The 15,413-nt window shown below is 38.8% G+C and overlaps 1 protein-coding gene across 2 annotated transcripts in view; it reads left to right on the top strand.

The window, feature by feature from the left end:
- The window catches only part of LCLAT1 (lysocardiolipin acyltransferase 1), a 182,117-nt gene that overhangs the window by 55,615 nt on the left and 111,089 nt on the right, over positions 1–15,413 (top strand). For both annotated transcript variants that reach the window (XM_080814866.1, XM_080814867.1), the window contains 2 exons: positions 6,160–6,328; positions 15,139–15,337. In XM_080814866.1, the coding sequence (XP_080670992.1) occupies positions 6,164–6,328; positions 15,139–15,337 (364 nt within the window). In that variant the 5' untranslated portion in view covers positions 6,160–6,163. The remainder of the gene's footprint in view (positions 1–6,159; positions 6,329–15,138; positions 15,338–15,413) is intronic.

Below are 15,413 nucleotides of genomic sequence, written 5' to 3'. Positions count from 1 at the left end.
ACATATAAGTAGGCACGATGCTTAAGAAATAGAATATTGCCAGTATTAGAAGTCTCCTGTGCTCCCCCTATGACAGCTATTATCCTTTTATGTTAGTCATTATTTTTCTTTAAAATTTCATCGCCTGTGTGTATATTCTTCAATATGTGTGTGTGTGTGTGTGTGTGTATGTATGCATTTGAAGTAAGCATAATCTGTCATTAGATGAAGGCTCCTAGAGGTACAGAATCTCTGGGTAGTAGTCTGATCTGAGTGTTCCAGAGCATTGACCAGATCCATTTCTAGGGAAGGTCGTGGGCAAATTCATGCATAAATGAGTCCTGAAAAACCACAGTCCATGGCTCACCACAGTCATGGCATCTGGCTGGACTCTGCAGGTTCTGGCTCTTGGGTAGGAATATATTTTCTGTTCCTAATTCTCCATGCCCTCCCTCTGTCTCTCAGGAGTAGGTCAAAGCAGAGTACTTAAAGTAGATAAAATGAGCGTCATCAGCTGGCCTGTAGGAATTTTATCAGAATGTGTTCAAGAAGCCAAGTGTAGATTAGAATCTGTGTCAAGGTTCATAGGGGCATTTTGTCCTTGGTTCAAAAAGATAGTCTGCTTAGGAGCAAGGAATTTGGTGATAACAGCTTTCAGAGGGTCTTTCTTTTGAGTCAGCCATCCCTTATTTGGACTGGATACCTTCTCTGTCTTATGCATGATTATCATCTTAGGCTCTTCCTTCATCTTGGAGATTCTCTTGATCTCTCACCTTTGTGAGATCTCTTATTTCCCATGTTTCATCTCTTTGTTTACTGCTTTGTTTTGGAAACTCATCATCAAATAATTTCTTGAAAAAAGATTGTATGGGAGGTTACTTTGAGATTCTGCATGTATGATGATATTGTTCTACTAGCCCTACATTTGGCTAGTAGATGACCAGATGGAATAATTTTCTTGAGAATTTTGTAGGCATTGTTCTGTTTTCATCCTTCTGGTATTGCTGTTGAGATCGATCTCTACTGAGAAGTCCAAAGCCAATCTAATGTTTGATCCTTTGCACCTGTTTACATCCTCTGTAGAAGTTTTGTAGAGTGTCCTTTTGTCTCCCTGTCCTGAAAGTGACAGTGCTGTCCTTTGGTGAGCATCTGTTTTCATCAGCAGGCCCTGATAATGTGGAATGTCACATTCACCAGTTTGGGAGAAGTTTTTGAATTATTTTATTGCTGATTTCTTCAATTCCTCGCTTCTCTCTTTTTAACACTCATGATTTGCATATGGGACCTCCTGTCTTGTCTTGGTCCTCTAATACTCTCTTTACTTCCCAGCTCTTTATCATCTTGAGTTTTGGGGAGATTTCCTCAGCTTTATTTTCCAACTCTTGAGTGTTTAATTTTTCCTAAACATCGCTATGTTGTTAACTTCCAGTAGCTCCTTTGTTCTCTGAATGTTTCCTTTCTTTGTTTTATTTAATGAAGAACATTTTTTTTTTACTAGAAGCAGTATATGTCTTTCTGAAATGTTAAAGATAGTTTTCTTCTTCTTGAGTAGTTTTTTCCCTCAAGTATACTTTCTTCTTAGTCTTTAATGTCATGTTAAAGGCCTTTCTCAGATGGCTCATTATCTGCTCACAATAAAAAATAGGGGACTTAAGCCAATTAGGAGTTTGTATGTAGGTGAAGCTTCCATGAACTCTCGGCCTCACTGGAGGGTGATTTAGGTGGACCATTTATTAAGGAGTCCTCAGTGCTTCTGTATTTCATCTTTTTCACAGTTCGGTCAGATCCGCAGAGAAGTGCACTCCAGTAGTCTGCCTAGAGTTGTGCTGTTTGGTCCAGTAGCCGCTCACTACGTTGAATGAGTGGTTCTTCGGCTGAATTAGCCACATAGAGCGTGACTATCATACTGGACAGCACAGCTACTGAACATTTCCATCACTGCAGGAAATTTTATGGGAGAGTGCTGGAGTAGGACTGAAATCTTGTTCCCAGCCCCCGGAAAGCCCAATGAGGAAAGGCTGGGTCTCAGGTTCAGGGTTCTCTATGTGTGTGGTCACTTAATCCCACTGTGTATCCCCTAGTTCAGAAGGCTAGTTTTACTTTCTTCAGAAAAGGTAAGGCCTAAACAGTATGCTTAATAACTCTTTGTCACTTTCATCACTCATTTACTTTTTGGCTTTTAAATCTTTCTAGTACCAGTTCCTCCACTGCATTTTCTGGGAGAGCCCGTGGTTAGAGGTTCTTTACTTCACCTCTGTTAGTATGAACAGTGTTAGGGAACCAAGTCCCTTACCTCTTTAGCTGGAAATACCACTGATATTGTTGATACTTTACTTTTGAGGCTCTTGTTTGGATTTGATGAAAATGTAAAGTGCCTACTTTAAGATACTTGACATGATCAAAGTAGAGAGGTCCTTTTAAAATACGAATTTACAACTCCATTATGCATCTAATTTGCCCCACCATGTGCTTATGAGGTAAGTAAAACAGAATAAAGGGCCACTGAGGTTTGGATACTGGACCGTTGACCAGATATTATTACTACCTAAATGACTTTTTTTTTTTTTTTTAACCCAGTCTTAGAGTAATCAAATTTTGAGTTTCAGGAAAATTTTGGAGTATTTACATGTTAAGGACCTTCTGGTTGCTCATGAATAATTAAATCTGCAGGCATTGAATATGTCACTGCCAAGAGCCTTCTGTAAAGTGCCTGGCAAATATTAGGTGCTCAAAAGGTAGGCCTTCGAGAATTTTCTCCAGCCTCCCCATCTGTAAGCATCCAGGTTAAGTGATATGGTCGTGATCATCAGACTCTTGCTTTGTGGAGCTGGGTCAGATGGTCTTGGCTCACAGACCGCTCTGCTACCAGCATCTGTCAATGCTAGGGTTTTTGCCAACAAATTCCATGTACTGCCAGTTTTAAAGGGAAAAGAAGCTCTTTGCTTTAAGGTTTTTAACAAAACCAGTCCATTCACTCCTTGCATCGATGCCTGTATATGCACCATTAGCACTTATCCCCAAATAGGAGTCCTAGGCCTTAGGTTTTTTTCTTGGTGACATGTCAGAGGTGGTGTTCTTGGCTCTCCTGGCCTGGGTGTGTGTACTTTGTCCCTAGGACCTGTGCTGTGGTGACTCTTGGAGCTCCCCACTGTGTACATTGTATCTCATGAATATCTGATGAGTTACAGTCCCCTGCTTAAGCGGTGCTGTTTCAAATTTCTGTGACTCTGTGTTTTGTTTTACTACCTGGAATAATCTTTACCTTCCCCAACCTCACATCCTCCAAGAGTCCAGTGAATTTTTTTTTTTTTTTAAAGATTTTATTTATTTATTTGACAGAGAGAGATCACAAGTAGGCAGAGAGGCAGGCAGAGAGAGTGAGAGAGGGAAGCAGGCTCCCTGCCGAGCAGAGAGCCCGATGTGGGACTCAATCCCAGGACCCTGAGATCATGACCCGAGCCGAATGCAGCGGCTTAAACCACTGAGCCACCCAGGCGCCCCAATCCAATGAATTTTTTAAATCCCTTTTAACAGAGTTCCTCCGGCCTTCTTTTGCTCTAGCCTTACCACACCCTGCATGCTCTGCTCTGACCTCTGTTGTGGCGTGCAGCAGGTGGAATTGCAGCCGTTTCTAAGTCTACCTGTTAGACTCTGGGAGCAAGGCTAGTTACCGTTTCACCTGTGAGGTGATTACATAAGGACGTTTTATGAAGGAAAGGAAGTTTCCTTCCTGAGCAAGAAACTATAGGTATCTGGGCTATGGGTTTGTTTACCCATCTTCTCACCCCCACCCTGCTCCCCGTTTGGGGTGCTTCCAGTTTTTGGCGGTTATGAAACGAATAAGCTGCTGTGAATAGTGGTATACAGGTTTTCGTGTTGCCGTAAATTTTCATCTGTCCTAGACACTCAGTAGTGGGGTTGCTGGGTTGTATTATGAGCGCGCATGGGACGTTGCCCTGCCGCCCTCAGTCTGCGCGAACTCTTACTCTGCGGCATCCACGTTAGCACTTGGTATCGCCAACTTTTCTATTTTGTTTTGTCTTTTTCGACTTCAGCGATTCTGAGTAAGTGTGTAGCTGTCCTAATTGTTAACCATGGTTGTCTGTGAAACCTGTGAGAGTTGGAAGTAGGCAGAATGGAGCTGGATTTAAGTACAGAGTCAGGGAAGAGTTCCTGAGAAGGCGATTGAGAGACTGCGAGGTTTATGAGAGCTTGGCATGTCTATCATACCCACAGTGTTGTCCCCAGATGACGAGCACAGGGCCTTGCGCCCACAGTAGGAATCTCTTTGTGTGTTTATTGAGTCATTGAACAAATGATCCAGAGGTTAGGGAAACCTCTCTAGGGAAACCAGGAACTGGGTGGAAAAGTAATTTTAGATTAGACTTGGCCTGAGTAACCCCAGTATGTTCATGGGACACATCTTTTTATATCTGCGTCTGTTTACAAATGTGTTTAGAAGCTGACTCAGGTCTCTGATTCCCAACCCCTCAGTTGGGAGAGAGGTGGCATCGTATTATGGTAGAGAGTGGAAGGCAGCAAACACTTGATCTATCAGCTGGTTAGGGGGACTTAGGAAAGCAAGTCATCGTAATTCTCGTTCTCCGCTTTATCACTATAAAATGAAAAGATTTTATTAGATGATATCAATATCTAAAGGAAATACAATATACATAGTTAAAGGAGCTTAATCACATCAGATGACAAATAGTTTAATAAGCAAGGAAAAAGCATGTCTGAGGCTTTGTTGGATATGTACAGATGGAGTGTGAGCCCAACTTTTCAGGGAGATTAGGGGTAAGTGTCCAGACAGCTAGTGAAGGGCTCGTGGGCAGAGACAAACAGAGCAGAAGAGGTCCTTAGAGGGTTTCAGGTAGAGGAGCAGCGCTGCGGATTGTCTTTTTCTTTTTCCTGTTTTAAAAAAAGCTTTCCTGTAGAGACTGGGAACAAGCTGCCCAAGTGTCTTCTTTCCGTGCAAAGGGCCTCAGAAAGCAAGGCTGAGGGTGCGAAGTATCAAACACCGTCCTGGGTCCCGGGCGAGTCAAGTGTTGGGCCGCTGCTCTTCAGCAGTCTTTCTCACCACCCTCACTCAGAAGTTCAGATGGAGAGTTTAGCAGAAATCCAGTTCTCAGATACTCATTCTCTTTGTACTTGGAAGGATGTTGTACACATACTGTCAAGTGCTGGTAGAGGTTTAAAAAACTACCCCATGCCCGGATAAACTTGAGTCTGTGTTAAGGGATTCGACCTGTTTTATTATTTGTCTGACATTTATGAAAGCACTTTGACATTTGAAATTTTATTTATTCCCTGTTCTGAATATTTAAAAGGAATCAGAGGTCTTGATCACTGGAATACCTTTTGTAATATAAAAATTTTAAAGCCATTATTGTTATCATAATTTTAATGATTCTAACAGTTTTATTATACCGAGGCAAACTATATTTTTGCTCTATGGTGGTTTAGGTTATAAAATCAAATGTGTGATTATTCATTTTAAACTGTGTTTCCAACAGTTTATTTTAAAATGTCAATATTAAGTGTTTCTGGTTATGAAGACTCTGGAGGTAATCTTTTGGCAAATAGTTTAGGAAGGTGAGGAGCTGACTTCTGCTTTATCTTTCAGCTCATAAAAAAACAAACAAAAAACAGTTTAAGATGAGTTGCCTAAAGATACTACTTTTAGGTTCTAATGTGAAGGATTAATATTTCTAGGTTTTTAAAAAAATTTAGTGCACTCTAAAATTGCCAGCCCTTTTAGGCATAGTCAGTCTTAGGAAGCTGTTCTGTAATTCTTGGTCCATTAAGTCTACTTTTTATAGTTGGATATAAAAAATTTTGGAATATTTTAAGGTTTGTATTGAGTAACTTCTACAGGTTTTTGTTAATACTAATAACCAGTTAAAAAAACAAAGGTGGCTTAAGCGAGACAGGCTTTTTTTTTTTTTTTTAATGTTAGACGTTTATTCTGAGAATATTGATTATATTGATTTCTAATGTCCTGGAAATTTGTTAGATCTGTAGGACATGTATGAGCGTCACCTTTATGGTATTTGAGCTCTTATATTCTTTATTCGAGCCTTTTCTGTAGCCCTGTATTCAAAGATTTTTTTATGTGTTTTCAATTTGGGCAGTTATATGTATAATAACAAAATACATACATTTTTTTATATCTTTCAGAATCATGGTGTCATGGAAAGGGATTTACTTTATACTCATTCTGTTTTGCGGAAGCTTTTTTGGAAGCATTTTCATGCTGGGCCCCTTTTTACCTTTGATGCTTGTAAGCCCATCTTGGTATCGTTGGATCAACAACCGCCTTGTGGCAACCTGGCTCACGCTGCCCGTGGTAAGTCACACACCAGATAAGGAGATGGGACCAAAGTAGCCCAGCTGACCAGTTTTTATTTTGTTAGAGTTGGATTTAGTCAAATGTTAAAATAAACATAAATCCTTTCTGGAGGAAATACAGGAACTAGAGAAAATTAAATATAATTCATGTCCTTGAAGTAAAGTATCTAAGAACCATATTCCAAAATTAAGAGCTTCTTTTATATTCCTCATGAAGTTGATTTTCCTTCATTGAAGAATTATTACATCGTTAGTTTTGTATTTCCATTTATTTTACAAAATAATGGGAAAAATTAACATTCAGATACATTATTTTTTTGAACTTTTGATATTGATGTGATTGATTTAATTCTTCTCAGTTAAAACAGAATTTAAGAATAAAGTGGTTTCCCGTCTGAGGGCTAGAGTGACAACATCTGTAAGGTAAAAAGAACGTGCAAAATGTATAGTAGATTCTTGGAACAGACAGGTATTCTCTGCAAGGTCAGTGCATAGAGCTCTGAGCGCATCTCCGTGATTCTGAGCTTGGCAACGTCCTGGAGGGTTCCAGTCCATCCTCCTCCCTCGTCTGGACTGAAGCTGCTTTGGCTCTTCCCTGTGGCTGCTAGTCAGTAGTGCCTTCTCCAAAAGTGGAGTGACACCATGCATTGCCTATATCTTGAATAGGCTCTGTTTCCTGAGGCTGTTCTGTTCCTTCTTTTTCCTGAGCAACAGCTAGAACTTAATGTTACTGGGTTTATGGACAGTCATGGTCGGGATGAACAGGATATACCAAGAGGGACTCCTCTGCTTTCAGTTGCTGAAGGATCTCTTCCCACCCTTGTCTTTTGAACTGCGTTGCACATTTCCCCTGGGGCAGCCAGCTCTTGTCACATCTGCAGAGAGGAAAGTCCACTAAAGCTGTGGACTCCTCAGGCAGAGGTTGATGAGGAGCTGTTTACAGTGCACACTTTTCATATTTTCAAAAGGATTCCTGTGGTGACTAGTTTTAAGAATTGTATTTGTACTTTGTTAGAGGTTTTTAAAAAGATTATCCAGGTATCTGTTTTATGAAATGTGATAGCGTTCTACTAAAAGTAGTGTCCCCTATCTCTCCCTGTCCCTCCCTCGTCTCCTCTTCCCCCTTCCTTTTCTGTATTTGCACTTAATCTTTGAGCACAAATAAAGGGACCATAGCATAACTGGTAGATGATAAATAACTATAACTGGTATGGTTGCGTATTTAATCCAGATTAAGAAGAAGAATTGCAAGATTGTGTTGAAGGGTAATGATGGTCATAGCTGTTAAGCGCTTCAGTGGCAGATACGGTGCTAATAAATACTTGAGGACGCCTTCATTCCAGGCACCACTGTTATCCCAAGTTTACAGAAGAGGTAGAAGCTTTGCAAAATTAAATAATTCGCTGAAGGTCACATGCCTAAGCAGAGCTGAGATTAAACCCAGTTTGCTGCCGTTAGAGCCTTAGGTGATAGGAAAACCTTGAAGAATTGGTCAGGGTCACATGGCTCTTGACCCTCCAGTGGTAAGAAGTTCACTGGGACCTCCTGACGGTTTCAAAAGAAGGTTTCAAGTTCTTTCAAGCCAGGGAGTGCCTCAAGGGAAAAAAAATTGAGAAACTGGTAACTACTAATAAAATCAGTCTCAGTGGCATGATGATTTCTCGCAGTGAAAGAGGAAGGTTGGTAAGGAATAGTCCTACAAAGTTCGAGAAGCCAAAGACCGAGGTTGACGAAGTGCCTGGAACAGGGTACATGAAATGAGTTGCGCAGTATTCTGTCCTCGTCTGTTTTGAAAGCAGATGACATGTATGTATGTAAATGTTTATATATGTGAGATATGTGTGTGTTGTGAACACAATTGAGTCACAACCTAGGGACCACATAATGTACCCTTAGCCTGTCACAGTCCACCTGAAGTTCATATTTACCACCTTGTGTCAAATGGAAGAGGCGGGATCGGGTAGGGCTTTCACGCTTGCCTCCTTGGTGCTGCTGCTGCTGGCCTGATACATCCACTTGCACAATAAACTCTAGGGTGAGTGTTACAGCTTTTCCCTTTTACTAGTCCTGTGTCTTTCAAAGAAATAGTATGAGAGAATATAGTCTTATATTTATTTAAGTATTTTCCATTTATAGTATTCTTTATCCTTTATTAGAGTTTCTGTCTGGTATTATTTCCTTTCAGCCTGAAGAACTTCCTTTAGCTTGTCTTGCAGTGAGGACTCCTGTGGATTAATTCTGTTTTCTCGTAGTTGAAAATTTCGTTATTTTGCCTTTGTTCTTCAAGTTCTGTTTGCTGGCTGTGAAATTAATGGGATGACAATTTTTCTTCTTTCCGTACTTTAAAGTTCCACTGTCTTGTGGTCTCCTTGTTGTTGATGAAAAGTTAGCTATCCTCTATTGTTGCAGCCCTTTTTCTCTGGCTGCTTTCAAGGTTTCTTTCTCTCTGTTGTTGTGTTGTTTTTTGTTTGTTTGCTTGTTTTCAGCAGTTTGGTGATGATATGCTAGGCCTAGTTTTCTTTGTTTATTTTGCTGTGTTTCATTGGGCTTCTTAGATCTGTAGCTTTGTTTTTTCCACTTTGGAATGTTTGGGGCTCCTATTCCCTCACATTTTTTTTTTTTTTTCCTGCTCCATTTCCTCTCCCCTCTCCTTCTGGGACTACAGTTACGTTGCTATACAAGTCACCAGGTTCACTGACCCTCTCTTCTGCTGCCTCTATTTAAAATACCATACTTTCAAGTTCTAGAATTTATATTGGGATCTTGTTGGTTTCATTACATTCTGAGCTTTCTCATCTGTTTAATTCATCATAACCTTATTTTCCTGTAACTTAGTTGAGCGGTAAGTTTTCAGGGCAGGAAGCAACAGCCACCTTCCCTATTTTTTTTTTTTTCTCCTGTAGGAAGTACTTTGCATCAAATATTTGTAATATTCTTACATTATCAGTATGGATACTCCTTATACATTTATGTAAAAATTCTTTTTTCCTTTCATAATAGAAGGAAGGACTTTTTTGGTAAGTTTTGTTAACCGTTGTTTATGTCCAAAGTAATCAGCAGGATCCTGGACATTGATCCAGCAACTATTTATTAAGTGTCCACCATGTGCCAAGCCTATTGCTAGAAGGTGATGATGAGCAGGACAGATAGGACTTCTGACCTCGTGAAGGTAATAGTGTTCTACCTAAGCCATCTTGCCTAGTTGTAGATACACACAGCTTGACTAGTTTGTCTTTCATTCGCCTGAGAGACTGCCTCCTTTGCTAGAGGACAGAAGGTGACTTCTTGGGCCATGAATTTTTTAGAGGTAGATTTTTAAATTAGCTTTAAAATGAAGTCCATTGTTTCATTGTGGCTTTAAAACAGACCATTTAATATGGAATACTCGTTTTTGTAGTGTTGCTTACCCACTAGTAGTACCTATTTACAAAATGAGTATTTCTCCATAAAACATCATATTTATATTAAGTAAAATAAGCACATAATACCCAGCTCACATAAGCTTAACTGTCATAAGTACATATTTCTAAAAAGTCCTCTACAAGCTATCTGAATGTTAACTAATTCCGTTTATAGTCACTATAAACCAGAGACATTTCGTTTTGAAAACTTTTAACTTTTTTTCAATTATATAACTTTTTTAAGATTTTTATTTTATCATCTGTAAAATAAAGAAATTGGAGTAGATGATCTTTTGAGAGCCATTGCCGATGCAGCACCCTGTATCTGATTCTAAAACATTTAGAGATAAATGATTTTTTGGTAATGATTATACATTGCTTTACATTTCATTTTATTTAATTTTCCAGTGTATAATCTTTTGAATATGAATCACATTTTTGGCTACACCTCTCTACCAAAACCTGAAGGGTTTTGAGAATTTTCTTGTAGTTACTACGTTGGTAGGAATCATTGCAGTTGCCATGCTCTAGTGTCCAACCAATCTATTTCCTTGGAGAGGCAATAAAAGTAGAATGCTTATTGGTACAGACATTTGATTTCAGTACTGGTCTTAACAACTTTCTAGTCATTTGAACTTGGTGGAACTACTTAGCTTCCCTAAAGTTATCTTTTCATTTGAAAAACGGGTTCTAATACTACCTACTTCCCTCTGGCAGTTATTCTGATGAGTGAATGAGATAGTGAATATAGCTTTTTCAGAATACAGTGGCTTGAGTAAGGTAGAACTTTATTCACCCTCAAGACCACGTGGGCAGGGTAGCTCTGCTCCCATGTCATTCAGGGACTCAGATTCCTTCCATCCAGCCTGGCATAATACTCTTTTAAATGGTCAGGACTGGTCACTGCCACTTTTTTACCCCACTCTTCAGGAAGTGGGTCTGGGAGGAAATCTAGAGCAGGTGCTTTCCTTTAAATCAGTGAATTATTAAGAGCACCTATCTCTCTTGGTCACCCCATTGGAGGGAACGGCTGATCCAGGAAATACCATCTTTCCTCTGGGCAGCTAGGTGCATAACTAAAATCTGTTACTCTGGAAGAAATGCTGGATTTCACTAGACAAATTCTGCCATAGCTGCTTCTGCTGTTACTCTTAGTACTGGTACTATCACACAGCATTACACCGTATACTATGGTACAAGTCTTTATACAACTCCAATTGCATGTAGTAGGGTGGATGAGGGAAGAATGGAAAGATAAGAATGTGTGTGTGTGTTTCTTTTGTTTTTAATCTAGGGTTACCCTCACCCCTGTTGAAAGTGAGAGGAAATGTGAGTGGTACTGTATTGAGTGTCATTCTTGTGTTTTAAATAGCATGTAGACCAGTCACTTCATCTGATAGTCAGGTGGAGAAAGCTGTTCTAGCTTTCTTCAGAAAAAAACTGAACTGGATTTATTGATATGTACTGGTCTCACATTTCTGTGAGATTTTTCAGTGGTTAGTTTCAGCAATTCCTGACTTTTGCTTTATTACCTGAGTTGAGAACTTAACACATAGGCAGAATTCAACCATCACTCTAGTATTAAATTAGTATATATTTCAAAAAACTTCTATTACCTGTTTAACTCGCTGCCTTGCTTGTGAGTAAGGGCATATCAAGCAGAGAAAGAAATTTAGTTGAATGCCTTACAGCTAAGTCACAAAAAAACTGTCAGTATCTTTTATTTCATACTTTTACAAGGCGCTAAAGAAGTTTTTATTTTGAAGCAAATAGATTTTTCTTTTTTAATCAGAGGGAATTCAGTCTTTTCTCAGCTATACACATACTTTAAGCAGTTCCAAACAATTAAAAAAATGTTCACAAATAATAGATTAGGTAAATGGATTTAAACGAATTACTGCTTCACCGAAATAATCATAAGACGATCTTCTTTTTTGTAAGCATCTCTTGTGCATTAAAATGGTTTCATTGGCAAGATTTTTCTTCTCTTACCATTTTTAAGGAGCATATTTTGCATTTTAAATGAGGTCCCCCAGTAAAATCTTCTAGAATCTTAGAGTTACGTGAGACTTAGAGGTCACCTCGTCTAACCTATCTGTGTAAGAATTCCTTCCAGAACAGCCTGCAGAGTGACCATTCTCTCTTGGTACATTCTTACAGCGGGGAGTGTAGGTCTTAATTCACTTCATTTTTGGACAGTTCGTTCAGCATAATTACTGTTGTCAAGATCAGACTTTGCATGTGCCCAGAATACTTTTTGCTTCTCAAAGTTAGGAGTCTTTCCAACGGTCCAATTGTAGCTAATAACCTGGGATTATGTAAATTATTTGGAGTTCTGTCCTTTCACCCTAGTCATGACTTAGGAATTTAGAGATCATTTGATAACTCCCCAGGCGTAGGATACAAGTCTGTTCCACAGCCTGCTGATTCCAGTCCAATCCTAGAACAAAACAGGTGTTCAACAGATACAGGGTATAGTTTCTGCCTAGACTGCCACTAAGAGAAGGGGTACTGTGTTTGATGAATGGCTTGGGATTGCAAGGCCTTAAATAGCTAAGGACAAATCCTTAGCTAAGTGAAGTCTGAAAAGCCCAGGCAGACTGGGAGAAGGGGAGCGCCACAGAGTTGCTTTTACCTCAGACTAAATAAAGATTCATTGGAAGGATAAATGAGAGCTTGGGGCATGATGGCAAAACTGATTCTCTATGATCATGAGGGGGAACCTCTCATCTTTGTGTTTTCAGACACGATAGAACACTTGGAGGTAGTGATTAGTGGTCTATAAAAGATCCTCAGAAATCGCTTCCATAAACCATTATTAAATTTTGTAAGATTAGGTTTTCTTCTATACTGGTTTCTATTCTAGACTAGGAAAAAAGACAGTATTCTCACATTTTTTTCTGGAACAGTTTTTAATCTGATTAATCAGTTTTAATCCGATTATTTGAATTCTGCAGTTGCAACGTTATAACCTTATCTCTATGTAGTAAATGTTTGTAGTTCTGCCTTTGCAGGAGCTGTAAATAACTTGACTAGATAGGTCTTCTCTGGTATTACAAATGATTAATGCGAGTTTGAGATCTAGGCTGTCCAAAAGGTTATATATAACTTTCAGGCATATTCTGATGAAGTGCTGGATGGCAAAGGAGAGAATGCTGTATGATATGGTCCTGGACAAATAGTCTGGATTTATTTTGACATTTGGGATCAACGGGATACATGTATTAGAAATTGCTCTTAAAAGGTGAGGGTTGAGGTTTGGGATTTATAGGCTTTAAGATTTTTTAACTCTTTTATGTGGCACAACATGCAATTAACAGTCAACTTCATCTTTCTACCAGTTAAGGGAAGGGCATCCTGCATTTTAGTTCTTTGTAAAAACTGTAAAGTACCATTTGGAAAGCGGAGTGGAGCTGCACCCAATTAATAAGCCATAGATGGTGACTTCACACATGTCCTCTGGGCTGAGACATGTAATTCAGTGATTCATTTTGGGAGTTGATGGTCCTGTGTACTTAGAAAGAGAGAGGCAGTTCCTGCTGCCAGTCCAAGCCTAGAGGACTCTGCCATGGCTCTCTATCGAGAAGTCTACCTAGGACTTACCTTCCCAAGACTTTGGAGAGGGGGTTATCATTATTTGAGTGACCGTTTTGAAAATCAGATGAAAACTGCAGGCATTGAGCAGAGTACCTGTGTATACATTTTCAAGAGGTGTTCATTTTTATTTACTCCCTGAAGGCCATCCTTTTAGGACTTGATGTCAGGTTAAACACCCATGCCCTAAAGTGAATCTCAGCTCTGGGAAAGTACCTTGATGGGATCTGCGGGATATCGTTTTACTCTGTTAAGATATTAACACTCTGATTGCATAATTCTTTGGACATAAAACATTTCTGATTTTTTCCTTAGCTCATATTCCTCTTAACCTTTTTTTTTCTTGGTCGTGTGTTTATTTTGAAGTCCTATTTTTGTGAGATGTAACAAACATAGCTAATGTTTGTAAAACATAAACGTACACTTTAAAATAATCTGTTAAAGTGTAGCTATAAACCAGGTCAAGAACTAGAGTATTGGAAGGTAGGTGGTTTGCCGGAGGGCTGAGAAGTAACAACCATCCTCCCTGATAGAAGCAGCCACTAACCTGACCTATAAGATAGTCGTTCCCTTGCTGTTCCTTATAATTTTACTGGCATATATTTATTCCTAAAATATCTTAGTTGCGGTCTGTTTTAGGAAGTTTTATATATGGCACTTTTTGTTTGTTTTGCTTCTCTCAGCATTATGCTAGTGAGCCATCTGTGTTGTTGTAGATACCTGTAGTTCATTTACTTGCATTGTTACTCCATATTCTGTTATATGCTGTACTGCAGTTTATGTGCTCTGTACTTCCACAAAGGTTTTCAATCCCTTCTTTCCATTAATAGTGAAGTCATATTTTATCTAGTAAATTTTTTACCTAAAAATTACTAGAAAATTTAAATAAGGGATTGAAATTAATAATCAGGTTTTCTTATTTTCTGTTTTTTTTTTCCTTCACAAAACAGTCTGTAATATATTTTCTTCTAAATATTTAAATGCCTGCTTATCAGAAAAGTTCCAAATTCAGTAAATACTTGAGCATCTTCTAGGTACCGGGTACTGGGGCTGCAGAAGTTTATAAACATATAGTTGTTTTATTCTTTATATTGTTAAACAGATATGTGTATGTGTTTAAAAAGATCATAATACAGAAAGGTATAAAATGAAAATTTTGACTTTCTGTTCCCTCAGTCCTATACTTGGTGTTAAATTTCTTGATTATCCTTTCTACAAAGTAATAATGTATCTATAACCTTAAAAAATTCACAGTGGAATCTTCTTTCCTGTCTTTTACACTTTTTTCTTTCTTTGTTCCTTTCTTTTTTTACACTTTTTATTTTCAAGGTAAAAATAGAGCCTGAAGATTTCAGTGAAAGTTAGCATTTCTTTAATTAAGAAACTGTCAGAAACCTAAATTAATAACACTAAAAATACAAACAGTGCCTTTGTATTCTCATTCTTTGAGATTAACTTCTTTTTCTAGATTATTATAGAAGCAATAATCCTTTTTTCTTTAAATTTTATTTATTTGACAGAGAGAGAGATCACAAGTAGGGAGAGAGGCAGGCAGAGAGAGGGGGGGAGCAGGCTCCCCACTGAGCGGAGAGTCCAATGTGGGGCTCGATCCCAGGATCCTGAGACCATGACCTGAGCCGAAGGCAGAGGCTTAACCCACCAAGCCACCCAGGTGACCCTAAAAGCAATAATCTTGAGAAACAGTATGCCTTTGACTTATTAGAAGTCAGATTTATTTATAGGACATGATACAATTTATCTATGGGAAATCATAACTTTAAATTGTTACATGTCTCTATTTTTTATTCCTTAGGCATTGTTGGAGACCATGTTTGGTGTGAAGGTGATTATAACAGGTGATGCATTTGTTCCTGGGGAAAGAAGTGTCATTATCATGAATCATCGGACGAGAATGGACTGGCTATTCCTGTGGAACTGTCTGATGAGATATAGCTACCTCAGATTGGAGAAAATTTGCCTCAAAGCTAGTCTCAAAAGTGTTCCTGGATTTGGTAGGTTATCACAAATTATTTTAAGTTGGTCATTCATTTAATATGTTAGTTCCTGATCCCTGCCCTAAAACTATAG

This window comes from Martes martes, assembly GCF_963455335.1.
Source record: "Martes martes genome assembly, chromosome: 9".
NCBI classification, from domain to species: Eukaryota; Metazoa; Chordata; class Mammalia; order Carnivora; family Mustelidae; genus Martes; species Martes martes.
The sequence above is the reverse complement of the archived record's forward strand: the minus strand, read 5'-3'. Positions and strand labels throughout refer to the sequence as shown.